This window comes from Phaethon aethereus (assembly GCF_964289735.1).
Source record: "Phaethon aethereus genome assembly, chromosome: 3".
NCBI lineage: Eukaryota > Metazoa > Chordata > Aves > Phaethontiformes > Phaethontidae > Phaethon > Phaethon aethereus.
Window position 1 is genome coordinate 40479362 of NC_138576.1, and position 27107 is coordinate 40506468.

The window sequence follows — 27107 nt, forward strand, 5'->3', positions numbered from 1 at the left end:
CTCGGTCCCTTCTTCCCACATAAAAACCTCACAGCTCTGCTATCAGCCTCAGCACCTCCCTGTGCCTGACATCTGTTGTGACCTTTGCATACAAATAAGAAAGGTTCAACAGCAGATGGTTAAACTGAAACATGTAAAAATTGTGGACTAGTTGGATTGTCGGAGTTTATTAAGTCTTAGAATTGCAGAGCTTACCTTAAGTCACTTCCTTTGGTTTTGCAGGAGTTGTAGAGAAAAAAGAAAAGGCCCAAGCCCCTCAATTTTCCAAATGTAGTAAAGAGTGTTTGGATACACACTTTAATATATTTTCTGTGGCATTTTTGTAAAATACAGATATATAACTATAGATATAATGCATATATAGCATTTACTATGTTGATAAAAAGCTAGTCTTTTGACAATGACACACCAGTAAGTATTTACAATATGATTCAAATTTTAAGGAACAAATGTTTCAAACAATATTGTGTGGTTATATGATAACAATAATTTGAGGAAAAAATAAGAGACCAGTTCTGAAAAATTCCCAGACGACAAAGTACATACCCTTGCCAGGAGCGCCTCCATGAACAGCCATGCACAACCCTTTTTTCTCCTCCTGGTAGGAACATGCATGATTTAGCTCTTCCACATTTCTACCTAGTCACAGCCCTTAAGATTACACGGATAATTATCTTTATCATTTTTTAAGTACAGATTAATTGTACTGTTCTTCCCATTTAAATATTTGTCCAACTGCAACATTTCAAAGTTTTGGCTAGCGCAGGAATTACTATATACAAATTTAAACCAACAGAGCTATGACAATTAACATAATTGAAAATTTGCCCATCTTCTACACGTCTTAGAACCATTTCACAAATTGTTCACAAAGTGTGAGGTTTCTGAGCACTGTTTTTAGCATTGCGGGTCTTTGCTAGGAGGTCTGCCTTAAAGGACACTGCAATGCCAAAACTAGCGACAGACATGAACTACACAAATGCTCTTTCTTATCCTCACATAATGAACGCTACCTAGCCACTCATCTGTAACGTACTGTCCACAGTACAGCAGATGTAAAGACGATCTTCTTGACTGTAATGTCACCACTTACAGTGAGGCAAAAAAGTGCTATACTGCATTTTACAGAAGAAAAAAAATTAGATGTAGAAAGGCTGAGTGAATTGCCCAAGGTTACTTGGGAAGTTTGTGACAGCAAAGAAGCAAACCCGCATCTCCTCAACTGCAGGCTCATCCTCTTGTCTTTCCAGCTTTGAATGAGAAGTTTCTATGTGTATTCTTTAACATAAACAAATATGTAACTAATAGAAATAAAGCCTTCTCCAGGCATGGGCTTGAAGGCTGCTGTAGTTCTATTCTCAAATAATGTGAAGAGATAGTGAGAGGGCCATTTCTGCATGCATCAGCTCCAAACCACTGAAGAAATACTAGCTGCAATGAGTCTTTCTTGAAGAGGGAGCAGTCAAGCCCACTGTTTGCCAGAAAAGGCATAGGAACTCTTGAGAAACACAACAATCCACCTTTAATGAAAAATCTAACAGAGAAAAACGTAAAATCTGGAAGGCCTTATTCTCCTTCAATGCTCACTGGGGAAGCATTTTCAACCACATTTGTACCCACTTTATAATGCCTTTACATCACCTCCACAATATAAAGGAGGCTTAGTGTGTTGTTGAAGACGACCTGTTATATAAAGCATTAAAATCTGTTCCACAGCCTCGATGGTTCAGCTCTGACAGGCGAGCAGCTGAGGGGCAGCTTTCGCAGCAGAACCGACGCACACTGGGGCTGTGCAGGTGCAGATGAGGGCAGAAGTTTTGCCATGACAAGTGTTTCCCCATGTCCTTGGCACTCTGGAGAAGCCTGGTCAGGAGTAGGCTGTGATTTGCATTCTTACAAGCACCCGTTAAATCCAGAGCTGGGAAGGAAGGGAACCTCTCCAATTCTAGGGCAAAAACCGACTGACAAACAGAGCAGCAGTAACCTCATGACAGAAAGGAATAAGAGGAAGACAGATGGCTCCCTGGAGGGAGGGACATAGGCTGCAGGTGTCATGCTGGAGCTTTCAAAGTAAACTATTAAAGGAATTTTGCCTATTGTAATCCTGGTCCCAATTTGGCCATGTTACAGGGAGGCAGCTACAACAAAGTTCTGCTTCCAGCAACACTTGCAGACAAACTGGGTCATCTGCCTAACTGATACAGGCAATGTATTTATGAGATACTGAGGATGGAGGACATTTTGTCCTTATTGGAAAAAAACCAAAACAAAACACAACACACACACAAAAGGGTAAAACCAATAATGGAATTTCTCATCTTGATGACTTTTTTTTTTTTTTCCTAAATCAAACCTGCATTTTCCTTTAAAAAAATAAAAATACAAAAACAAAGATACATTAGAATATCCTACTGTCCAGTAAATGTCTTATAGGCAATATTTATGGAGGCAAAAAAAGCATCAAGCCCTTCCTTTGACAAAAATGAAGCACCCCAAAGTTCCTTCTGTACCAAGGAATGCCGCTTTTTCTGCTGTTGGTTTGAATTACTCCTATCACCACAATTTGAATATGCATTATTTGTCTTCAAATACCTAATCATAAATCTAGACTAATGCTGAAAAAAAATCCTAGTAAGAACGCTGTGCTGTTGATAAGCTAAAAAGAGCGTATCATGAAAAGGCAAACAAATCTTTCCATTTACTTTGTAAATAATCCATTAGCTAAACTTCTATTTTAGGCTGGATGCTTGATGCTTCCAAATATCCCTTGTAACAGAGAAGAAACTTGTAAAATGCCTTTGGTGCATCAGCTTATCATTGTATGAATGTTTTAAAGAAACTCAAGGAAATGTAAGTGGGCTTGTTTGTGTTGTTTAATACTCCAAGTGTCATTTCATTCTTTAAATGGGCTAGAACAGAGGAGGGGGAAAGGGGAGGAAGTCTTACTTAATTTGTTGCATATGTCCCAACGTGTTATACAACTAAGTGTATTATACCAGAGAACTAAAGCAGTCTGTGCCGCAACAAACTCTGCGTAACTCAAAATAGGAGAATAATCTGGCCGCAAGCAAATCAAAAATTCAGTGAAACTTCCTCTCATATTATATATACACACACTTTACAAGCTACAGCGAGTGTCCTTTCATATTCCAAAAGAAATACATTGTAGACACCAAACATACTGTACTTTTACTTAAAGGCTTCATCAAACCATATGTGCCGACACTTGAGAAGACGAGAGTGTTAAGCTTCCTAGGGTCCTAGAGTCAAAGAAATTCTGCTGCCCCCCACTGCTAAGTAAGTGCACTCCTTCCACGGGGGGCAACATCTGCCGATCCGTCATGGTTCCACTTGGCGAGGACCCCAAGAAACTTCCTTGGGAAGAAACGATTTTCTCAGGACTGGCAGCCAGTTTAGGGGATGTGGAAAAGTTATATCCATAGAGTGCACAGGGACTGTGCAGTCTAAACGTGTTGTAGGAACCTTGGTGGGTTTGATTAGTGGTAAAGGCATTGCTGGATGGGGATGGCATGATGTACTGGAGCTGTGGAGACATCCCTGAAATCTGCATAGATAAGCCAGTCTGTGGGCAGCTGAATGCATCCCCATCATTGCCACTCATAGACATATTCACAGTTGTGCTACTCGACACACCAACATAGGAGGGAGTTCTCGGGGGTGCAAACGTCTCACTGGTTTGGTTTGTGAGCCTGTTGTAGGTTTCAGCCAAAGAAGTGCTGTATCTGTTCAGGGTCAAGCCTGAGCGGGCACAAGCTGTGTAGTCAGCTGGAGCAAGGCTACAGAGCTGGCTAGTGTTGGGACTGAGGTGGAAGGCTGGAGATGAGCAAGGGGAACCCGGTAAAAGGTGAGGGTGGGTAGATGGCACTCCACTGCCAGATCCCTGGAGTAAAGCAGAAGAACCTGCATTTCCTGGAAGAGAATATTACACTGTAAAAAGCATGTTCACTTCCTAGGTGACAGATCAAGACCTTTGTCTTTTATAACAACCTTTGACATGAAACATGATGCAAGTTCATTCAAAAAATATTGTACATACATGTACGAGGGGAGTGTGTGTAAGTGTGTGTGTCTCATGCAAATTTTTAAAGAAACCTGTCCAGGAAAGAGAACCTAATGTTTTTGCAACAATCACGCAATACTTAGAGCTCCTGCCCAAAAGGTTAACTCCTCTTTGACACAGGAAGCAAGCTGTATGGCAGCTAAGATGTAACCATGCAAGTACCACACCACAAGAAGCCTTCCTCAAAATTACGAATTTTATGTTGTCTATCATGTTGCTACACCCCAGAGTGTGTTTCAAGCTCTCTGTGCCAGACTATCACTGTCAGAGCACCAGCTGTGGAACCAGCTCCTTAGCTCAGATGACAAGAGGCTCACAACTTCAGAACAAAACTTCAGAACAACTTCAGGAAAAGCGTAGGCTGAGTACTGTGCATGGCTGCTTCATTTCTTGAATGGGTAGGTGGAGGTTTAGGTTTGCAGCAAAGCTGTTCACAAACTGTTTGTTTACCGATATCAGAACTTTTTACATGACATATACCAGTGCTGAACACTCCTAAAAATGCACTGCTTGCTACAGGTGAAACCTTTTCTCAGGGCTGAAAGTTTCTCATCTGCAAGAAATGTTGCCTTTTCTTAGAGATTGTGTCTCCCCAAAAAATGATCAAAGAAAAATTGATTTGGGCCTTTGCAGTCTCCTGGTCAGAAGGCACTTAACAAGGAAGATTCTCCTGTTTGCAAATCACATTAACAATCAGCTTGGTGCTGCAAAAGACACACATTGTCAATAAGTTAACAGGTTTTCATGATAGGTGAGCTAGTAAAAAGAAAAATACATTGTCAGCGAACTCTGCCTGCTTCTTCTTGCTCTGTTGACAGGCCACAACAGGCACAAATCACCATGAGACACTGACACACTCCAGAAACCCTGGTGGAAGGTGTACTTATTTTTCTTCCAATCTACATCAACACTTCTGTTCTCTGAAGATGGGCACTTCCAGCATTATCAATCAGGACATTTCTAATGGGGTCTTTCAGCAAGTCTCTAAACTACCGTACTGTCCAAGGTGTAGATGACCGAAGATTTTGCAAGGATCCCATCCTCTGAACATCAACAAGCTCTTTAACCTCAGGTAACAGCGGAAAAGGAAGCGGGAAGTTCATGGCAGCAGTTCCGCTGCTCTCAAACAGTTCAATATGTACAAACAGGGCAACACAGCAGTGCACTACCTTTCAGTTTTACGCAGTCTCACAAACTGTTTCAGGTCTGATGCTGGCTTCTCATTACAGGCCTTTTTTATAAGGACCACCTCCCACTCCCATCCTCTACCCAAAACTCTGCCAGCCCTCATCCAATGTATCTGTGACTTGGCACAAAAACTCCTTTTTAATTGCACACATCAGGCATTGATGCTCAAGATTTTTCAAAGAACTGAGCTAAGGAGAAGTTGATAGAATTCCTTTCTGTGTATTTCGATATTTTCAGGGTTTTTGGTCTGAAGATGCTTCATGACTCTGAAATATATTATTAAGAAAGCAGGAAATGTGAAGAATCGGGAGCAACATGTCTGGTTTAGTTGTGAAACAGCAGAGAGGTTTTCTATATGCCCAGGGATGCTTTGGAAACAAAAGAACTCAGAAAAAAGTACAGAGACTCCCCCCTCTGTTGAAACAGGCCATTTAAATAGCCCTCTCTCCCCCACAGCACTATCTGTACGATGGGGAAAGTGGGAGCCAAGAGGTTATGGACTGGGGGAGCAGGAAAAAGCAAAATGGAGAGCAGGTCTATTTTTTCAAGCTCTAGGATGCAGATAAAGTTTGTTGGGACTTTTAATGAACAATTTTTAGGTCTTTAAGAATCAAGAAGGCTTTCCAAGGCAGAAACCAAATTAAGGTTGCATTACTGATTCATTACTTAGAGGATGTTTCTTCTCTCATTCATTTTCTTCTCTTAAACACACAAGTAATTCCTACATCAGAATTTGGATGTGTACAACAGAAGTCATCTACAAATGTTCCCTGCCTTGTGTATCTAGCCAGAATATAACATGAAGAAATAGGTTATTCCATTCTTAAATATTTAACTGGCATCTTCTTCCACAGATCTGTCTTTACTATTTAACATTTTTACTGCCACAGTGGTTAAGTTAGCATTAGTTTTCTAACTTAGAATAACTGATAAGAAGTGATAGCCTGCGCTGGGGTTGGTTCGTTGCTTTTCCTCTGCAAGTGACACACTCCCCTGGAGTTCTGTAAAGAATGATGGACAAAGCTTTATCTTCATCCATTTTTATTTTGAAAGAACACAAAGACAATTGTTACCTTGTTTGGGTATCCCAGGTATATCTTCAAATGTAAGTGTCCTTAGTGAAGGCCTCCAGAAGGCATAAGACTCTACAAGGGCTTCCAGTCCCATTCTATTTAGAACAAAACCAACATGGCATCATGAAAGAAAGTTGTATTTTGTCACATTTCTCTGGATACTTTACCTCAGAAAAATATAGAAATTAGTGACCTTTCAGGATTATTTTGAAGTTGATTTTGCTTTTCTAAGAAGAGCCTTGCATCTTCATCCATGAGATCGCTGTGACCTGCAGACACTGGGCTGGCAGCATGCAAAGAGTTTCCCAATTCCACAAGTCTGGCAGTCTATTTCAGTTTTGGCTTTTGGGAGGCTGGGGAGTGGACGACTTGACTAAAATGACATTAAATGTTTTCCTAGTACAACATTTCCTTAACAGCAACTACTCTAACTGCCAGAGGGATGATCTCCTATTTCTGCTTAGGACAAAGGTGATCCACTCACAACTTACATTAAAACAGGATTCCCAGTCATTACCAATGAGCTGGAAAATCACGCTTAGAACATGAGCAAGGCATGGGTTTACAGTTCGTTTGCTACTAGAACATATAAAGCAATGTTGTGTCTTGGTTATTATGTGCTGAGCAAAATGCCTTTAGAAACTAAAAGTCTTCTGTCATCTTCTTTTCAACAGTGCCATGACAAAACAGAAATAACCAGGTAGGCAGTCATGGCAGACAATATTTAGAGGAATCTCTACTTCCTGAAGGTAAAGGTTCATTTGTTTTCTGACAGAATTTTATGAATAATGCACCTCAGAGGTATAATTTTGCTGTTATTTTTGGCTGCTGGGCCTCAAAGGCCTGTTAAATGTCAGCATCAGGCACACACCAAATACAAGTGCTTGCCTTTGAGCAGCAGCACTCTGTAAAGTCAAATTATGCAAACAGGCCAATTTGAAGCTACCAATGTGTTCTTCTGATACCGCTTCTTCCCCATTGCATTTCTAGCAGGACCACAAATGTATTTCAGGAAACAGTTATAAAGTATTTATTAGCTGAACCTGGACTAAAAAGATAGCCTTCAGTTTCTGCAGTAATGGTAAATTCTCATTTCTAGTTAAAGTGGAGATAAAAGCCACCTCCTGGAGGAGTGTAGCCAAGGCGATAATTTATACAAGATGCCTTCGAACAATTTCCACATTTTATCACCACCCTAATTTACGCTATCAAATGGCCAAGTTTATTTAACAAAACAGTTATGTTTTTCCTGAAGTATTTAAAGGGAGAAATTCTGGTCCTTCCCTGAGTAAAAGTTTTTATAGGGTCAAACTTAAGGCCTAACTGAAGAATGAAACTATTCTCAGCACATAAATTCTGTTGCACTTTGCAAATGCACAGGGAATGCTTTTAAAAGGTGAAGCTACTGATTTCTGTAAAATAGCCTGTGGGATCAAACACAAATGACCTGAAAGGGAATATTTTTAATTAAACAGAATTACTGCATGCAGCAGTGCATAGTAAGATAGCTGCAATAATTAAAGCAATAGTGAAAAGTCAGATATAATGGTACCACAGTTGGTGGTTTTTTCCACTTTTGTTGCAGACTAAAATGCCTAGGTGAGAAGTACACTAACCAGAACAATGAAGACAACTAAATCTTAACATTTAATTTCAATGTTCAGCAACAGCATAAAATAATAATCAACTGAGTAGAGCAGCAATTTAAATTAAAAAAGGAAATTTTCCTTGGCAATTAAAAAATCTGAGCTGTATTCTCAAACACATTTATTCAGTACCACAGAGCCTATCAAAGAAAACAGCAATACTGACTTCTGTAAACCAACATCAATTTTCAATAGACAAGAGTTCGCAGAGTCAATTCTGGAACGAGTAACACTACAGTAAAAGCATTCAGACCTCATCTAAAGCCAATTCCAAAACATTTCTACAGAGGCTGGCCCTTCCTACAGCACTAGCCTCCTAATCCCTTTCTGTAAACTACAACTGTCTTTCAATTCAAAGATGGTGGTTTTTTTCTAATGCCCAAACCAAACTTATTCCTAGCAGCCAAACCAAAAAACCTCTCTGGATAGCCCCAGTCCTACAACTGGATTTGCATGGTTGCAGATGGAGTACTCTTACTGCACCTACATCCTCCTCAGGTAATATCAGGGCTGTCCCACCACATTAAATCCAGTTCAAAACTGGTTTCTGAATGATCCTTTCCTCTCTATTTTCAAGGACATCTTTTCTCATTTTATAGAACATTGTGGAATAAATTCAAACCCCACTTAAAGTCAGAAATTTCAGAGGAGTCAGGGTTTCACACTTCTCTCCTTAGTACTTATTTTATGGCTCTGCAAAAAGCATGCGTAGCAGAGACACTGCCTACAAAGAGCTGTCAAATAGGGCACGTATGGCAACTTTTTTCTTCCCCAACTGCACACAGCATGTTTTGCTTCTTCAGTCACTGCATTTATCTGAAAGTTACTGTTCACTTAATTTCAAACCAGAAGACTACTATCGAAGACAAAACTCTATTTATGCCTGTGCCTGAGGCATTCCTCCCAGGCCCCAGGACAGAGCATGGCCAATTGTTTCTTGCTAGAAGACAAAAATCTTAGATCAGCAAATGTAGAGTGCAAACTGAAAAAATACTTCAAGTGAATTCACGTAAATCTCTGTAACCACCTCACCCCTTCTATAGCTGTTCTTCTTCTAAAAAATACTCTCACTTGCTGTCCAGTCTCAGCATTTATGCAACTCAGGTGGAAGCACAAAACAGGCTTTCATGCTGTAGTCTCTGCTAAAAGAGAAGCTCAGTAAAGCAGCTACCAAGAGATACTCCTGAGCATTCCTACCAGCACCGTCTGCTCCCTTCTCTGCAAGGCTAGGTCATAAATATAGCAGCTGTAGACACCAAATGCAATGTGGTCACAGGAACTGGTGTATACTATGCACCACAATTAAATGCTGCTCTTTTTAGCTGAAGTGGTTTAACATACAATTCGTAACAGGCTTAAGTATTTTGCATTAAACAGTCTTTGGATAAAATACCTCATCGGTACTGGCAGCAGAGACTAGACCCAAATCTCCACTTTGCACTACTCAGATTCCCCATTGCTATTTTGAAAGATTCATGGATCAAGAGAGAACAAGCAATCAATCAGTCCAACAGCAACAGAAGAGGTGGAAACAGGCTCGTTTCAAGGTTATCTGTAGCCTAGTATGAAAGCATTCACCTAGGAAGTGGATTTAAAACTCCTTAGGCTGAAGAGACACTTGAACATAGGTCTCCCACCTCCTAGGCAAGTGTACTAAATGTAAGGTTACTGCAGGGGACAACTTAGTTTCTCCCCCTTTAAGAGAAAACAACGAGCCATTCATTTGTACTAAATGCCACTTATGTGCAAGAAAGCCTGGGCTTATAATTTGACACTGGTATCTGCAATTGGTGTCTCCAGCCAGGAGAAAGAGATTTCAGGAGCAGCCTGAAATCACAGACCTGAGTATGCATTAATTCCATTTGCAGCCTTCACGGTATGCCACCCTTTCCACTGAAAGGAAACCTGAGTACATGAGTCAAGCTGTGTGCCAACCCATTCTTGACCTAGATGGTCAGAGGACTAGGAATGGGAGCCCACCACAGAGAACATTATGGGGAAACCTAAGTGCTCCCTCACGGAGTCTGAGTCCTCAGACTAATTTGTCTGTAAATACAGGTATTCCCCTCTACCAGCTTTCACAAACCAATTCTGTCAGCAGTAACAAGCCCACCTCCTACGCCAACACCTACCTGTTACGTCCCGAATCTCTAAACCCTTTGGCGAATGGATTCCTATCAATCTTCAGACGAGTTATCTGTGAAGATGATTAAAGAAATTATTACTTGCAAATTCAGCTAACACACAAAAATAACCATCCTGACAGAATTAAGCCAACAGTGAAGTAGAAACATCTTCACATTTGCATGGTTTAAGATGGTTGTCCTGAAACTCAGCAAAGTAAGGGGCAGCCTTCTGATGATTATTTTTGCAAATCCCCAGAGAAGCTATAGGTATTTAATGCTACCAAGGGGCAAGTTGGAATTCTTGAGAAAAATCTTCTGGCAAATGTCTTTTTTCACCTAAGAGAGTATACTGCCTAACTGCAATAAAATTTAAATTAAACTTTATTTCTGTACAGGTTAAGAAGGAAATGTGAAAAGAGAGATTATCTCTTGGCTACTATCCTCCATAAAAAAGCCAGCAACCCCCTGCCCCAAATACTTGGAATTGATTTAAATAAATGTGATAGGCACCAAATAATGATATTTCAGTATTTACATGGCTCTCCTGCTCTTCTCTTTCTAAAGACAGCAAGGCATATATAACTTTCCAAAAGACAGCTGAAGTAACGTATGTGGAATTAACAAAATGTCACAACACTATGGTGTCACTATGTATGTTAATACTTCAAAAAGCAGTAATAAGGGCCAAACACCAGAGTCATGCAACCTGCAGTTTACTTTTGACTTTGAATCTGTGTGGACCCAGATAAATTGCAGTTAATAACATACACCGAATGCAAATAATGAAAACAACTGCAATTTTCTTCAGACCTCAGCTTCTCTGTTAAGGTCTAGGAGTTTTGAAATCACTGGAGTCAGGAACAAAAGTGCTTTAAAAATTCTATCCAGTCATGTGTCTACATTTAAAGCACAAAACCACCTTTAAATATTAGACTGCTCTTTGCCTTGTCCATTAATGCTGTATTTATAATTAAGACACCATTAACTACATTAATTACACTGTGTGATCTCCCTAAAAATGACTTTTTACATGCAGCATCTAGCCCACAGTGAAGTCTCAGCTGTAGCCTCCAGGCGCTGCTGCAATACTGCTAGTGAAAGCTACGTGTAATACACAAAGGGTTTAGACAAAGCTTTTTAATAAGAGGTTTAACAAAAGTATCCACTTTTCTCCTATCTCTTACTTCCCTGGTCTACTCCGAAAAGCCTGTAAAGTGCCAAGCAGAAAGCTCGTATTACCTGTTGATTTTGGTATGCTGTGACAGTAGTGAAAACTGTTTCTGGAAAGGAGAAGGCTTTTACCCCTTCTCCTGAAGGGATAGGCTTGACAGGGGACAGATCATCTCCACAGTCTTTTCGGATGACGTGGACACGAGGCTGGTATTTATGCATAGAGTGAAGGATAATCTATGCAGTCATGAAAGAAAAAAGATAACATTTATTAGAAAGGACACCCTGCTGTTTCAGGACTAATAGCTTTTTGGAACAGATTATGGTATGTGTTTACCATGCCACTTACTGGAAATCAAATGTTTTCTTTAACCTCTGAAGGTTCTTATTACAGCAGTCTAATCCCTGTGCATTTATGTTATTGCCAACCCTAAGCATTTAAAAATTACAACTCAGGAGCTCCGAATTCAGAGATTGGCTCAACTGAGACTGGCTAAAGAAAAAAAAAAAAAAAAAATCAGTAGTGAAGTCCTGGTCCCATTGGAATTAGGAAAGTTTTGTCACTTTTTTCCATTGGAGCCTGGATTTGATCCTAATAGGATTAAGAGCAGCAGCATTTGCCTTTTATTTTTGGAACCTTCGGGATATGCTTGGAGCAATTTGTTTCCTGATATTCCAAAGGCTGGAAACATATCTTGTTTTGAACACAAGCTGAGACTTTGAAGGAGCAGCAACTTAAGAGTAAAATAACACCAAAATCCAAAACTCTAAAATGTTAATAACTCTAGATTTATAATACATATGAATAATATCAATACATAAAGCCTTATCAGCATACAAAAGCTCAATTAAGAATCAAGTATAAACAAAAAGTATATGAACTCATAGTGCATAAAATTAAACAAAAATACCTCTTGGTATTGCTCCCAAATTTTAGAGGAAATTTAAAAAAAACCAGAGTTTTCCCTCTATTTTACTCCGCTTCAGCTAACCACTACTAAAATAGGAGATTTCAAGAAAAAAGATAATTGGAAGCTCAACTATTATTGTTGGAAGGCCTAAGAAATTAGTTAACTCGATAAATAAATAGTCCTATGGCTATTGGCCTGTGGAGCCCCTAATCAACATTCAGGGGAAACTTTTTAATTTCCTGCTCCAACAGAATGTGCATGTGCTGAGGCTCTCGACAGAGCCCTCCGCCAGGCACCGTGGAAGTTCATTCATCCAAATGACATAGAGGACATTACATTCATTTGGGTAAACTAGAGTTTGGCTAGTTTAATACACTTGGTCCTGGCCAGATGGCATGACCCCATTTAGGATAAGCCAAGTTTCTGGATAATCAGGGGTTTTATTAGCCTGTAACTACGGTTTTGACAATGACATCACAGGCTCCAGTTAATTTGCTCAGGGAGTGCCCTATGGATGTTCTCATATGAAGCCTTTTCCCAGTTTCTGAAATCTTCCACAGAGCAAGATTTTTATCATGCAAATGTGTATTCTCTTTTACAACACTCCTTTCAGTTCTCCGCTGGCAAAGATCTACAAAATGAAAACGTAGAGGGGACAGCACATTCCTGACCCTGTTTTCCTGTGAACACCCAGTGATACCAGGGGTGATACTGGTGCAACAGAAAAAAAATGATCAAGCAAAGCTCTGTTCCACCGTTCAAACCCATCGCTATTCTGTGCCTTGCCATTTGCCTGGGTGCCACTAAGCGTGCCACATTCTGCTCCCACACGGACTACTTCACCCCATCAGCTCTGCGGTGCAAGCTTCCGCTTACCTACACGGTGGACTTGACCATATGCAATGATAACCCAGGCAGCTACGAAGAGTTCTGCTCATGTATCAAGACAAGTGAAGTCACGGCAGCATGGAGATGACCACCTCCCACTCCTTTTCTGGGTGGCTATTACAGCTAGACCAATCCTTCAATCCTTGTTATCTCCTAAGAGCAACCTGGTTTGGCTCTGTGCTATATTGAATTTCCACTGCTGATTAGCAAATACATAGCAGGAATTTTTTTTTTTCCTTGCTTTTGTACCATGCCTTGTAAAACAGGATCTTTGTTAATGATCAGGACTGAATTATGAATAAGTAATACATAACTGCAGAGCCCTGATTAATTAAAAAACAACGCTATGTAGATAGGACATAAAGGGAGAGGGAGATGCAATGCCCGCTCTGAAAACCATTTAGCTCTATTATCCTAAGCATCACCTGAAGTTACTGTGTTGAAAAAGCTAAGGAAAAGGAGATTCCTGCTTTTCATTTCACATTGCTTGCATCTTCAACAGCACAAATGAGATCTAACAGTTTATCTGCAGAACCAGCAACTTTCCCTTCATACCCTTAAAAGCCAACAATAAAAACCCCAACCAGAACAAATCCCAGCAAATGCCAAGCACGAACTGGCATTGCTTTCAACTCACAGTTGAAAAGCCTGCTGCTCTCTACAAATCCCTCACAGGGCCCGACCAAAACACTTCGTGGGGGAATAAACCTCTCCTGCCAAATGTAAAATTACACTTTGACCACAGTACCGTCAAGACATCATTATCAGACAGAAGACGCTGCAGCAGGGAGCCTGCAGGTAGGCAGCAGGGCAAGGCAACAGGCTGGCAGAGCAAATGCAGCCAAAGCATCTGCAGACACCCAAAACTGGGACTACCTTTGCAATACTGCTTTTGAGAGATGCTGCTGTGATGAGGCCTCAGAGCTGACCCTAAGCTCGGGCACCGCCGTGACACAACCATCACAGCCAGCACAAGCAAGAGCCCGATACTCTTTTGGAGGGAAGAAACCACAGGGGGGATGCCTCTGGCAGCTCACCAGTGCACTGCCAGACCACCGGCATGGTCCTCACCTTGATGGTGTTTTCACCAAAAATCCTCCTTTGTCCTCCCTGCAAAACCCATGTATTCAGGCTTTCTGCAGTCAGGAGAGCGTGTGGGGCCAAGGAGCACGGATCTCCTCTTCACAAAGACAAAAACTGCAAGTGCAAATGCTGATGTTTCCCAGCTTTTCATTGTGACAAGAACATATAACTACCCATTGACTGTAAGCAGAGCTTGCTACTTGGAGCCAAGTCTGGGCAGAGTAACAGTCTGCCTCTGCTTCCAGCCTCACCCCACTTTCAAATGGGGAAAAAAAAAAAACAGCCACCAAGGAACAATTAACACGCTAACAGCCTCATTTTCACTAAAAGTTAAAAGATGTTCATCGCATCAAAAAATACTCAGTTGAAAAGCATGGAAAATAGCATCAAAAATATTGACATTTCCTGCTCTACTGAAATTCAGACTAAAAACTGCATCGAAATAGAAAAATCAGCCAGCTTTAACCAGCCGGCGGGAGAGACTGCTTTTACAATGCAGCACTTACCCCGGAGATGAGAGAGGGATGAGAAGAATTAAGAAAGAGCATCCACACCATGCACTTCTCAGTGTCAACTGCAAAATGCAGGTTTACTTTTTCTTACCATCACGACTCAGATGAAAGACACAAATGCTGCAGTATGTGTCTTAATGATGCCATTGGGCCTTAATGCCTCTATAAGTACACAACCTCTCCAAAGCAGGGACTTCCTTTTGAGACCAAAAACACGCAAGGAAAACAGCCTTACAAATTTTGCTTGATCTCCTCAGCTTGCAAGTGGAACCCATGTATCAGAGAGTATCCTACGTGCAGATGTACTTCAAAATCTCTCTGCAGAACAGCGCTACAAAATTACGTCGTCACAAACTCCCACTCAAAACACTGATGCAAACAGCAGCAGGCGGCAAGGAGCCCAGAAAGCATTCGCGCAGCGAAGCAAGTCGTCTTAGAGATGGCTGATCTCCTTTCATGAGAACCTAATCCCAAGCCAACGCAATGCAAGGGGAGCTGGCTGCCATGAACTACTACCACAATATAAATACTGCACAGGAATACTACCTTAGCATCTGTCTGCAAATACTGTCCTCATTCCCATGGACGTGGGTCACCTCTCACTCATTCTGACAGTTAACACTCTGGAATAGGTAAAAGGGCTCTGTGTTGATCTCACATGAGTTCCCTACTTCAATGCCTACAAGATCAAATCCTAGCCCTGGGATCTTAACACAAACACTGCAAAAGCTGATACCTCTGAGTAGAGAAAGAATAAAGGAGCAATTTTGACAAAGATTAAAGCCCCAGAACCAGGCAGCACAGAAAGCACACCCAAAGAACAACAGCTAAAGAAGCCCAACACTGCCTGAACTACTGGAGGAATGATGGCAGAATGTAAAGATCCCACCAAGTTTTCTCTGAGCCATTCTGCCTAAGTGGGAGGGGGAAAAAAACCCACCAAACAACTTTCTAATAATCTAAAGTATACCTCATCTCCCATACAGGGGTGGTAGAGTCAGAAACTTGATGTAAAAACAAATATTCGAGGGACAGTACAGTCTTGACCCCTAGCTCTTCTAATTCCCCATCTCTCCCCGGTACCCTCTTGAGAAAAATGGTTCCTTCCTGCTTATGAGAAACAATTGTTTTTCATATTCATCACAAAATATGATTATTCATTTTCCATTATTGCTGGAGGCGTTCAGAGGCTACATAGCTTTTTCAATACAGCATTCCACACTACCATAGCTTTAAAAGAAAAAATGTACCCATTGGAAAAGACACTTTTCTGCTTTCTGCTTTTGCCTTTTCTGGTAATTATGAATGACATGTTTGCAATTTCCCAGATTTTAGAAATATGAAATTATTTTACAGTCATCCTTCTTTTGTCCTTTTATTTTAATACTTAAATTTCCATTTTGGGGAGGAGGGGCACTGCCGTAGCTCTGAATCAGTTCAATGTGTCTCAAATCACTGTACTACGGCTTTGCTTCACTAGTTTCCAAATCGAAACACTTAAAAGACCAGAAAATTTATATCCCCCCACATTATGAATAATGGCGTGCTGTGTACGCTACACAGGTTTCAGTTCAGAATAAAACCAAAGCTAAGATCTGGGATGGAAAAATACTGCAATACAATTCTCTACATAGCCGAGATTTTATCACAGGGCAGTTTGCAACTGCAAGTGCACCGTGGACCACGGCACCCGCGTATCACCCCTCTGAAACGACTGGGTAGAAAACCTAGCCGGCTTGCTCTCCCTTGGAAAAGTTGACGTTCTACCCATTCGCATCCATTTCACTTTTTAAAGCCCTTACAATAGACTCAGGACTCTGAAAAAGCAACTCCCACTCAAGAAGAGTTGCAAATACAGGATTGCTGGGGAAACTAAGGGAACTACGTGTGCTAATCTCACCACACACACTGCCAAATGAGACCCCATAACTAATTATGTTAGTGAAAGAAGTGATGTAAAACATCTCTCTTACAAGCCTAAAGAAACAAATGCACTGCTAACTCAAAGAGACATGAATACCCCCACATTCTTTTTCAGGAAGAGCACAATAAAATTATGAACAGTATTATACGAAAGGTAGGCTTTTTATCCTTGTTATCACATTCATTAGCTCAGTCCAGTCAGCCTCCTGTATTCCTTCCTGCCTCTGTAACGTAAAAGTTGTAGCTCCTGCACCATTTAACAAGAGTTTCACATTAATCTCCTTCACGAACACAAACAGAAAGAAAAGAAGCTCATACTTAAACGTGGACTGTGTATTGACAAAATACCTGGCCTAACGTCACAGTATTACAACTATACTGAAAGAGGATGCACGTAGTATCTTTGTCCTCTGTGCTAGGCACATTTTCTTTCACTCCCTTCTGTGAAGGGGAAAGTATCCTGCTTAATAAATTGGGCTACGCGAAGGACAATGGAATCCACATCCTGTCTCAAAACTTGCCTCCAACTTCTTAAAACTCTACCACTTGGAACTCAGTGCTCCTTCTGAAAGGAAGCCAACATTTGCCATTTATTACAGGATTTTGCAAAATTAAAGACTTTACCCTGACTAAAAACCATTCTCATTTTTTAATTATTTCCTAAGGTGTCAAGTAAAACTATTTTAGGGATTGCTGGAAAGATACTGGCTTACATCTGTCATATTTCAACAGTTTTGAAGAGAAAAGGAAATATTAACATAACACATTTTGTCACATTAGATAATGTCATAACTAAACAATTTAGAACTTGCAAACAGAACACTCATACTGCATACGTCTTCGCCAGTTTTTGCAGAAGTAATGAGCCTCAGCTGTGAAAGGGTCTTGCTTCATAAGGTATGTAATAAATCATTATCAGAGTGAACCCAGCTCTCATGTTGTTCGTTTTTGACTGCAATTATTAACACCTCATGGGATTTCACACAAATGTTTAGGTTAAGAAAATAGTTAAGTGTATTTTTATTCACATGAAGTTATTACACGCTATTAATGTTTCTTCTAGCCACTTGTGAATTTAAGCGCCTTTTTTGATCGGAGCAGAAGTTGCAAGTAACACACTCGGTGGGAAAACATGAGAGCAATTCTGCCCCTTCATATTAGGCAATTTAGCCTTGTAAAGGCTTACTTTGCAGAAGGAGTTCTGTTTTTGAGGGGAGAGTAAAACAGCAGGCTCTAATAAGCAGTTAATTATCGGAGCAGAAAGTAAGCAGATTTTAGATCTAGACGGTAAGGTTCCAAAACAGCTTTGAAAAGTCAAGCCTATTTCTGGCACCCTGAAGCTGTACGTCAGAGTCTTTCAGAGCTGAGCAATGTGCCTACATACAATACCGCAGAAGAGCAAGTACTCACATGTCCTTGATCATCCAGCTCATTATTGGTAAGCTTCAGTTTGTCAAAGCTGATCACTTGTCTCATCCATGTCTCCCCGGAGGCGGGTGAATCGGGGTGAATGTAAACACGAGGTGGTACCGGGGAGTCAGCGTTACCGGCCACCATCCACTTGGAGCTATGATAAACATACCTATAAAAATAAAACGAATACCTATTAAACACAAACCCCAAAATAATTTATCAGACCATTTCAGTATTAATAGATTAGGGCCCATACATATAGCAAGAACCCACCAATTAACAAAACAGGAAAGCACAATAAATAAAAGTTATTTTTTTTAGTTTCAAAACATAGTTCTGGTACCTGCAAAAGGAAGGTTAAAAAACCATGGTCTGATCTGACCTTAGTCTTCTTAAGATCAGTAACAACCTTAACACTAGGCTTCACACTGTGCTTTAAGCTGGTGTCAGTTCACTGACAGCTACAGCTCTGCTCTGAATAAGCATCAGCAAACAGGGAAGAATCTGGTCCTTCATTTATCAAATCAAGTAGTAATTCCGTATTTGGAAGATTTAACATGCTGAGTCCAATGTAAGAGTCTATGAATAAAGCCACTGAAGGGAAAGAACATTATGATTGGGAAAAATAATGAAACTATGTCAAACTATGCTCTTGCTATTTCTGCAAGACCATATGAATTTTCTTCAATAGTACTGCAGAAAGGCTTAAAAATGAAAAAACACAGCCCATATTTCATTTGATAGGCCAATGCTGACAAAAGTAATCTTCTAATAAAAATAGTGCCTGCTTTGGTACAAAACTTATTTTGAAAGCAAACACTTCACAGGGCAATTTAAAAAGCACTAATTAAAAACTTCAACTTTTTTTTTTTCCAAGTACAGTAAAATTCCAGTAATTCTACTGTATTTTTTAATGAGAACAAGAAAGACTTTATCAAATCATATGTTTGTACAATTCAGTTCCTTATTAGAACACGACAAACTACTCAATTGGAAATGAAAACAAAATGGTCTAATACATGCATCACTCTGTACAATTAATATCAAGCTGTAAAACTAAGATCTCGAATAGTGGTGAAATTCTCTCCCGGAGACAAATTCTCAAACCCAGATCACACAGTCAACTGTTGTAACATTTTTCATTTATTTTGTATTTGTTGGTTTATACTAAACACATGCTTCCCCTACAAAAGTAAATAAAGCAATAAATACACATAAAATATTTTGAGCAACAGCTTAAGCTTCCAAATATTTACAACAAGGTCCAATTTTGCTAGAAATCTAAACCTAGATTAAATTTTCTTAGTTTTGCTATCTGCTGTGGCAGCTAGGCTCCATATGTGACTGCTGTTTTATCTTCCAAATTTAAAGATCTGCAAGACAGTTTGTAAAGCCACATGAACATCCAAAGTTAAAACAAGTCATCATTAAAAAAAAAAATCATAGATTACACAGCAAAGAATGAAAAGTGGCAACAAGTAAAACATATAAAACATTAATATTTAGCAGGAAGGTTAAAGGCGTGGTACTAATACATAATTACAGAAATTTAAGTTTGCCAACTAAGAAAATAGTGCCTTTCATACAGTTATCTGGGGAACAGGTACAACACCGGGCAGACAGTGCAGCTCACTATGACTGTATTTATCCTAAATGAAATGAGGTTTAAAGAACTCACATTCAATATGACTGTTTTTAATGCTAACATTTTTATTCAATTTAGAATAATTACTTTGCTTTTTTATGAATTAAGGAATTGCTCAGACCTTTCTAGGAATTATATGCTTAGATTGATAAGTAAATGCACACGTGCAACACAAAGCAAGAAACGGGCTTTCGTTTGAGCTGCACTGCAGTGGTCCAAAGAAAAAAGCATTTTTTCTCTATGCTACAGTCAGAAGAGCCTCCCCTAACTGTAGGTACTGTACAACCTCAGCACTGGTATTTGCACCTTGTTGAAAACCACAAAATCTAAAATGGTCCCAAGAAACGTCTTCTACACCGCACGAGAAAAGGACAAAATTGCAGTCAATGAGGTAAAGACGCGCAAAAACCATTGGGCAGCGTTTGCTTAGGGAACAAGGCAGCATTCCTGCAGAACCAACCTTTTAGTCTCAGTCTGAAATATTCCTAGCTCTACAATTAAATCTGCAGTGGTTTTCCCTACATTATACTAAGTATAGGGTTGAAACAATCAAACCAGCAATTGGTAAGGACCTGATCCTGCCTCATGGAACTGCTTGGCCCGGCTCCCCCTGGCTCCTACGGAGCATGGGATCCCATCTGTAAAGCAAGACTTACAGAATGCCCACAACTCACAATAATAACTGCTGGGGGCCTGATCCTGCAAACATTTCTAGAGGACCAGTGGTTTCAGCAGAGTCCTACCAGCTCCCTCCAAATACAATTGCCCTCGCAATGCTGAGAGCTTCAGCATGTAACTCCTACTCTCAAAGGTTCAAAGAACAACTACTTTTGTTCCTCACATTATTCTTCAGACAATAATGCCATTAATTCTTTAAAAAACAGTAATTAGAAACAGTAGCCTTTGCGAATTGAAGCAACCAAATATCTGAGCGATAAACAGCTTTTAAATTAAATTATATAATCAATTTGAAGCATGACCAAGAAAGCTTATATGCTATTAAATCAGACATCAATGCTATTAATGTTATTAATTAATGTTAATGCCATTTAACGCCAGAAAAATGTGCATTTTCATATTTATTTGCTAACGGAAAATAATTCCCACCGACATGGTGAATAAAATATGGTAACATTTCCTGACCACACTAGAACCACATTCTCTGAAAGCCAAAACCTAAGGATCGGCCCTCAGTAAAAACATAACATAAGGCAAATGTATAAAGAGCTTCAACAGAAATTTTAGGTGGTTTTGCCTACTTGGCACAATTTGTTTTTTTAAAATGTACTGGGGATGAAGGAAGCTGAAGGAGTGTTAAACACGACCTTCTGCTAATTTATATAGTGTTAATGTTTTCTTCCAATAGCCAAGCTCCCTCTGGCTTGCAATCATATGTTTTTTGCCTTAAAGTCACCATACCTGTATCTTTTGTTATCCACTGGCACAATATCCATAGCAATATAATACTGCTGATGTGGGTCTAAACCTGAGATCTTCACTCTCATTGCGGGAAACATCCGCCTGAACATGGAAAGAGAGAGGTCATTTTTAATATGAAACAGACTCGGGAATAGTTGTTTAGGAAAAGTAACCGGTTCGTGGGATTTTTCTCGTTCTTCCTTTTAGCCTACAGAGTCCTTTTGGACGATTATAGTTACATAGCCATGTAATGGCCCATTCGATATGTCAAAACAGATTTTTAAAGTGCATTTACTCGAACAATGCTTCGTATGTTTTGGGATACGCTTTGGGAGTACAGCTATTACCACATCATTTCGACTTTATTGTTAGACACTAAATCATTTGGGTTTTGAGACTTGACTTTAGCAGTACACGCATTTAAAAGCCGTTTGAGATATTAACTAGAAATACATTTCTGGAGATGTGCAAACCTCCACCCAGGAAGAGCAATACTTAAGAGAAATGCAAATTGCCACTGAAGTTTCCAGCTGACAGCAGCGAATGGTTTATCGTTTCTGTAGCAGCAAATGAGAAAGCTAAATCCGCGGTGATACAATTATAACACCGCAAGGATGCAGTTATAAAAAGCCAACGTGCCATGCTGTAACCCAACAATATGGTCTTTATTGAGACGGGACTTCCTGTCTGCAACTTACTAAAGGTGAAGTGCAAGAGCTACTCTGCCTTTGAAAGGTATAGTAAAACTTCTTTATTGAAAGCAGAAACGAAATCTACGAGGTAATTTCTTAAAAAGGAGTACAAAAAAAAGTTCACGATTTGCATCCTTCTGCGGAGAAAATGGAGTATTAACTGATGCGGTGGTTTTAACGCAAAAATGCATTTCTTAGCTCACGTTTGGCATGCCTTTTATCAAGAAAGTTCATTCTTGAAGAAAAAAAAAGTCCGAGTGACGAGCTGACTGCAAGCTAATGAAAGGTACTTTTCTGTATTTTAAAGACACGAAAGCCATTCCAGCTTATTCACTATTTGCTGCTGTTCTTAAAAAGATACATATATATATATAAAATCAATTAGAAGTCGTTACTGGAAAGAAAAACCCTATCTCCGTTATTTCTGAATAAGCAGGGGGGTAAATCTGACCGCGGTTAACTAATTTTCGCTGTGATTTCAGTGCACCTGTAAGATAAAACAGCAAATCCCCGACTGGACTCTCTTAAGACAAATGTTGCTTTGTGCTGTTTAAGACCGCGTTTCAATCATTAATAAAGCCTCTCTGAAAACGTAGAAGGCAGCATATGGATTCAATAAAATATGTTTTTGTAATTTCTAATAAGTTCGGATACTTTTATACTCCCCAGGTTTTGACCATGTGTATCCACTGGGAAGGGGAAAAAAGTTTCCCCTCAGAAGGGAGACAACGCTCCCAGACCTCGCCCTAATGACGAGGAAACCCGAAAGGCCACACGCTCCCCTGCCCACCTAAATCTGGGCTTTCTCCCCGGTTTTGTGCCCGCTTCTGCTGCGCCCGCCCGCCCGCCCCGGGCGGTGCCCGCCGCCACCCGGCCCGCCGAGCCCGGCGGTGGCCCCGGGGGAGCCCGTTACCTTCCCGCTTTGGTGATGATCATTTCGGTGCCGATCTCGTGGAAACGCTTCCAGAGCTCGGCGCCCTGCAGGTCCACCCGCGGCGCCTGCGGCGTGGGCAGCGGCGAGCCGGGCCTCGAGCCCCTGGGGGAGCCGCCGGGGGAGGCGGAGGGGGAGGCCGCCAGGAAGCCCTCCTCACAGCCGCCTGCGGAGAGAGCGGAGGAAGCGAGAGGGGCCGGGGGAGCGCGTACCTCCCGACAGGGGGGCTCCCTCCACTCCCGCCGACCCGCCACAGCCCCAGCACGGCGGGCGTGATGGGCTGCGACGCGCCCGGGCCTTGGGCCGCGGCCTTCCGCCCCGGGCCGGGGGGCGACCGGAGCGCCGAGCGGCCGCGCTGAGACGGCCGGGCGGCGAGAGGGACTCCCCGACGCGAAGCCCAGGGGCGAGCCGCCCCCAGGGTCGCGCCGGGCCGGGCGTGAGGCGCCCCTGGCTGCGGGCCGAAGCGGGCGGCAGCGGGTCGGCGGTGCGAGGCCGGCGGCGCGTTTCGTTTGGTCGCTTTTAGCGTGACCGCCGCCGGCCGCGGCCTTCTGCCCCCGCCGCGCTTCTGAAAGCATCCGTATACGGTAAATTACGGGCACACGCATACATACATATGTGTATCTGCTGTGTCTAATGCACATATAGCTGCACACACACTTCTAGCAGTACACATAGACATCCGTATTGTTTAAGCGCTTTCCTCCCGCCAGGGAAACCAGTCCCCAGCTGCCGCCCCGACGAGCCCGCCGGCAGCCGCCCCGCTCCGCGCCGCCGGCCGGGGCCCGGCTCCGCCGTCCCGGAGAGCGCCGAGAGCTTTAACCGGCAGCGCCGGCAGGGGCGGGCGGGGTGGAAAGGCAGAAGGAATAAGGGGGAAACCGACTACCGGCTGCGGCGGGAGCAGCCGGAGCCCAGCCGGAGGAGCGGGCCTCGCGCCCGGCAGTCACGGCAAGCGGCGGGTGCGGGCAGCGCGCGGCGGCGGGTCGCGGGGCGGCACTCACCGGCGGGGGCGCGGGCGGCGCAGCCCAGCTCCATGTCGCCGCAGGTCCTGCCGGCGGCGGCGGCGGCGGCGGGGGAGCTCTTGGCGCAGCAGCCGCTGCCCCCTTCGTCCTCCGCCGCCTCGTCCTCACCGCCCAGCTTCCGCCGCTTGGGCTGCCGCGGCGGCTGCTGCTGCTGCTGCTTCTCGGCCCCGATGAGCGCCTCCACGGAGAAGGCGTGAGCCTTGAGGCTCATGGTGGTGCCTGGCGAGGACCGCCGCTTGTCGGCCATGCCCGCCCCCCCCCTACAGCCCGCGCATCCAGGCGCGCCGCGGCCGCCGGCACCCGCGCCCGGCCCGCCGCGCCGGCCGCCCTCCCGTCCTCCCGACCGCGCAGGCAAGGGGCTGGGGCTTTTCCTCGCCTTTCTTTTTAAATCCGAGTTATCAGCCAAGTTTTTTTTTGGGGGGGGTGTTGGTTTTTTTTTTTTTAAAGAGGAAAAAAAAATTATTCCTTTTTGCAGATGCGCTCCTTCTCTCCCCCTCCTCCTCCTCCTCCTCCTCCTCCTCCTCCACGCTCTGCCCCGTCTGATGGGCCAGGCAGGACTGACATGGGTAACAAACGCTCTGCGGACACAAATTAGGGCTTGTAATTGAAATTTGTTGCCTTGATCTGTCAGCACTTCCAGGCAGGAGACCGGTGGGAAGAACTCGCTCATTAGTGTCACTGCGGCGGGGGCAGGGCGGGGCCGGGGCGGGGGGGGGGGCGGGGGCAATGACGGCCCGGCCGCCCCGCCGCCCAATCAGCACCGCCCCGGCCCCGCCGCCGCGGCCCCGCCGCCCCGCCAGGGGCCCCCGCCCCACCGGCCGGGCGGGGGGGGGACCCGCCGCCCCGGCCCCGCCGCCGATGCACCCTGCGATAAACGTTCATGAGAACACCCCGCCCTCCCCTCCGCCGCCGCCGCTTCGCATCTCCCCTCGCTGGGACCGGGCTTTGTCCGGGCTTTGGAAGGAAGGGGGGGGCCCTCCCGGGGAGCTGCGTTTCGCTGGGGAAAACCGTTCGGACGTTAAATAAATAAAAAAAAAAAAAGACGTTGTGCCGTTTGTTGCTGTTAGGGATTAGTGATTATTTAGGGTCATTCAGCTGTTGCACTCGGAGATTCATCGCGTTGTTACTCGAACGCCGGCTGCGGAGCGGACTCAGCGCAGCATCCGCAGCCCCCTTTAAACCCAGCCCATCTAGTTGCGATAAAAAAAAGAGAATTAAACCGAACCTTGTATGAACATCGATGCGCCCAGCCGCAGAAATTTTAATAATAATCATATTCAGGTGCATAGAATAGTGCACGGGGAAAATCCTTTCGCATCTTTCCAGTGAATAAAACTATTAAAGATTTGGAGGCAGATATTCTTTTCTTTGCGTGCCCGGGGAAATGAAAAACGTATCGAGATTTTTGTTGTGTTTTCTTTTTTTTTTTTTCCCCTCTTGTCGGGAGATTTTTTTTTCCTTTTTTTCCCCGCAGAACAAAATGGAGTGAGATGCTCCGTTGAAGGCGGCAGAATAGAAATCCTCCTTTTGTAAAAAATCATGGGGAAAATCTCACGGTTTCAGGGAATAGGATCTCGGATTTACTTCGCTGTTTTGGGGCAACAGGGAGAGAAAAATTCCTACTGTGATTCGCCTGTGTTACAGTCTCGGAGGTCCTGTTCGGGCTGTCGAATGGCACAGCTGAGATTTCTGATCGTAATCTAAAAAGGAAATAGCTGCCATTTCTCTTGCACTATCGCCTTTTACCTATCCCTAAAATGCAAATTTATCCCTAATTTCAATAGCTGCTTCCTCCGAGAGTTTGAGGAAGGGGCTGATTAATAGATATACCTTAGAGATAAATTATCCCTTGAAATAAAGTTACCAGTGTTAAAATTGTAGAAGTGCTTCCCAGATGTGAAAATACAGGTATGAGAGATAACTGGTTAAAGAAAAACAAACAAACAAACAAACCCCGAACCGAAACCTCTGACTCTCTCCACATTGGAAGAGATGGAAATTTGACTGAGAAAAATTAATCTCTACGAAAAAAATTCCCCTGCAGTGGCTGTCGCTCTGAATCGATAGGAGAGCAGAAAATGCCTAATGCCCGTCACCGAGGAACAGTGCTGTGGAGTTAGTTTATCTTTACGTTAAATCTGGGACATATTAGCCGTTCCGTGGTCTAAAGCCTGTCTGCTCTGCCTGTTCCAGCAGTGATTGAATCTGAAGGAAATCAGATGTGCGGGAGTGATCGAAACGTGCTAAGCTGGAGGATCTTGCGAGAGTTTAAACGCCATCGCGGCGGGGATGAGATCGATAGGGCGAGGAAGGATGGAGACGGACCGGATCCGTCCGAGGGCTCTCGGGCAGCCTCCTCGCCCGCCCACCTCCGACGGCACCTTCCGCGGCCGCGCTCCCGCCGCCCGCGGCCGCCAGCCCACCCGCGCCTCCGCCACGGGTGGGAGCAGGTACCGACCCCCGGGCCGTGGGGGGGAGGGAGTGTGTGCGGAGGAGCGCGGGTGCGCTCCGCGGCGGCGGGGTGGGGGGTGTGTGCGGAGGCTTTAGGCCGAAGTTGAGCTTCTGGCAGAGCGGGGTCGGCCCGGGGAGGGGGGGGGGGGCGAGCTGCCCTCCCCTCCGCCGGTCTCTCCGGGACGCAGCCAGAGCGGCGGAGGTGCCGCGGGGGTCCCGGAGAAGCCTCTGGGCACGGCGTTGCTAGTCCTGCCCAGTTTTTGTTCCTTTCCCTCCCCCTAAAACCAACCGCCGCGCTCTCCCGCGGAGGAGCGACCCTGACCCCTTCGCTCCGCGCCGCTCCGCGGGGTGCGCGCAGCCCGCCCGTCCTACGGCGGATAGACAAATCGCCCGGATTAGTTTTTTTGTCCGGGAGGGTGGGCGGTGGTTGCTGTTGTTGTTGTTGATCTTTTTTTTTTTTTTTCCTCCTTGCCAGATTTCTGTAGGTTGATATGTGGCATGTTGTTTTCATTTCTTGACTTTTTAAAATAACTGCGTGGATTTAAATTTATCGAACAACCTGTGATCCATATGTCTGTCCGATTAATTTTTTTATGGGATGATGAAAGAGAGAAGAATCTCTATATATAGTGATCTGCTAATGGAATAATATATATATTCAAAACACCTTTCTGGGGTTACTTTTATTTCCGGACTTTAAAATGCAGTGCGGGTTTTTAGGCAGTTGAGTGAGGCGCTACTTATTTGATGTAGGAGAATCGCATATTTAGATTTCCTGGGACGGGGGGGCGGGGAAGGCGATATTTAAACTATTTTCGAGCAGAAAGATATTTTCCTGCCCTCCCGTCGAAAACCTCAAGTGACATTTAGGGAATGGTTATGGCCGTGTTTTGCCATTCAGAGTGTGATTTCCTCAAACCTTTTCGAGGATTAAAG

At 43.4% G+C, this 27107-nt stretch overlaps 1 protein-coding gene across 1 annotated transcript; it reads right to left on the minus strand.

Annotated features, from left to right (window-relative positions):
* Nucleotides 1–3205: 3205 nt before the first annotated feature.
* On the minus strand, nt 3206–24376 carry TBX18 (T-box transcription factor 18; the record flags this gene model as incomplete). The annotated part of the gene is made up of 8 exons (XM_081997454.1): nt 23700–24376; nt 22684–22867; nt 21079–21180; nt 18012–18183; nt 11354–11521; nt 10121–10185; nt 6343–6437; nt 3206–3930 (listed from the first exon to the last, which is right to left on the minus strand). Exons 1-8 carry the CDS (start codon nt 23965–23967, stop codon nt 3206–3208), a joined length of 1779 nt encoding a protein of 592 aa, XP_081853580.1. The 5' UTR covers nt 23968–24376.
* Between the last annotated feature and the right edge of the window lie 2731 nt (nt 24377–27107).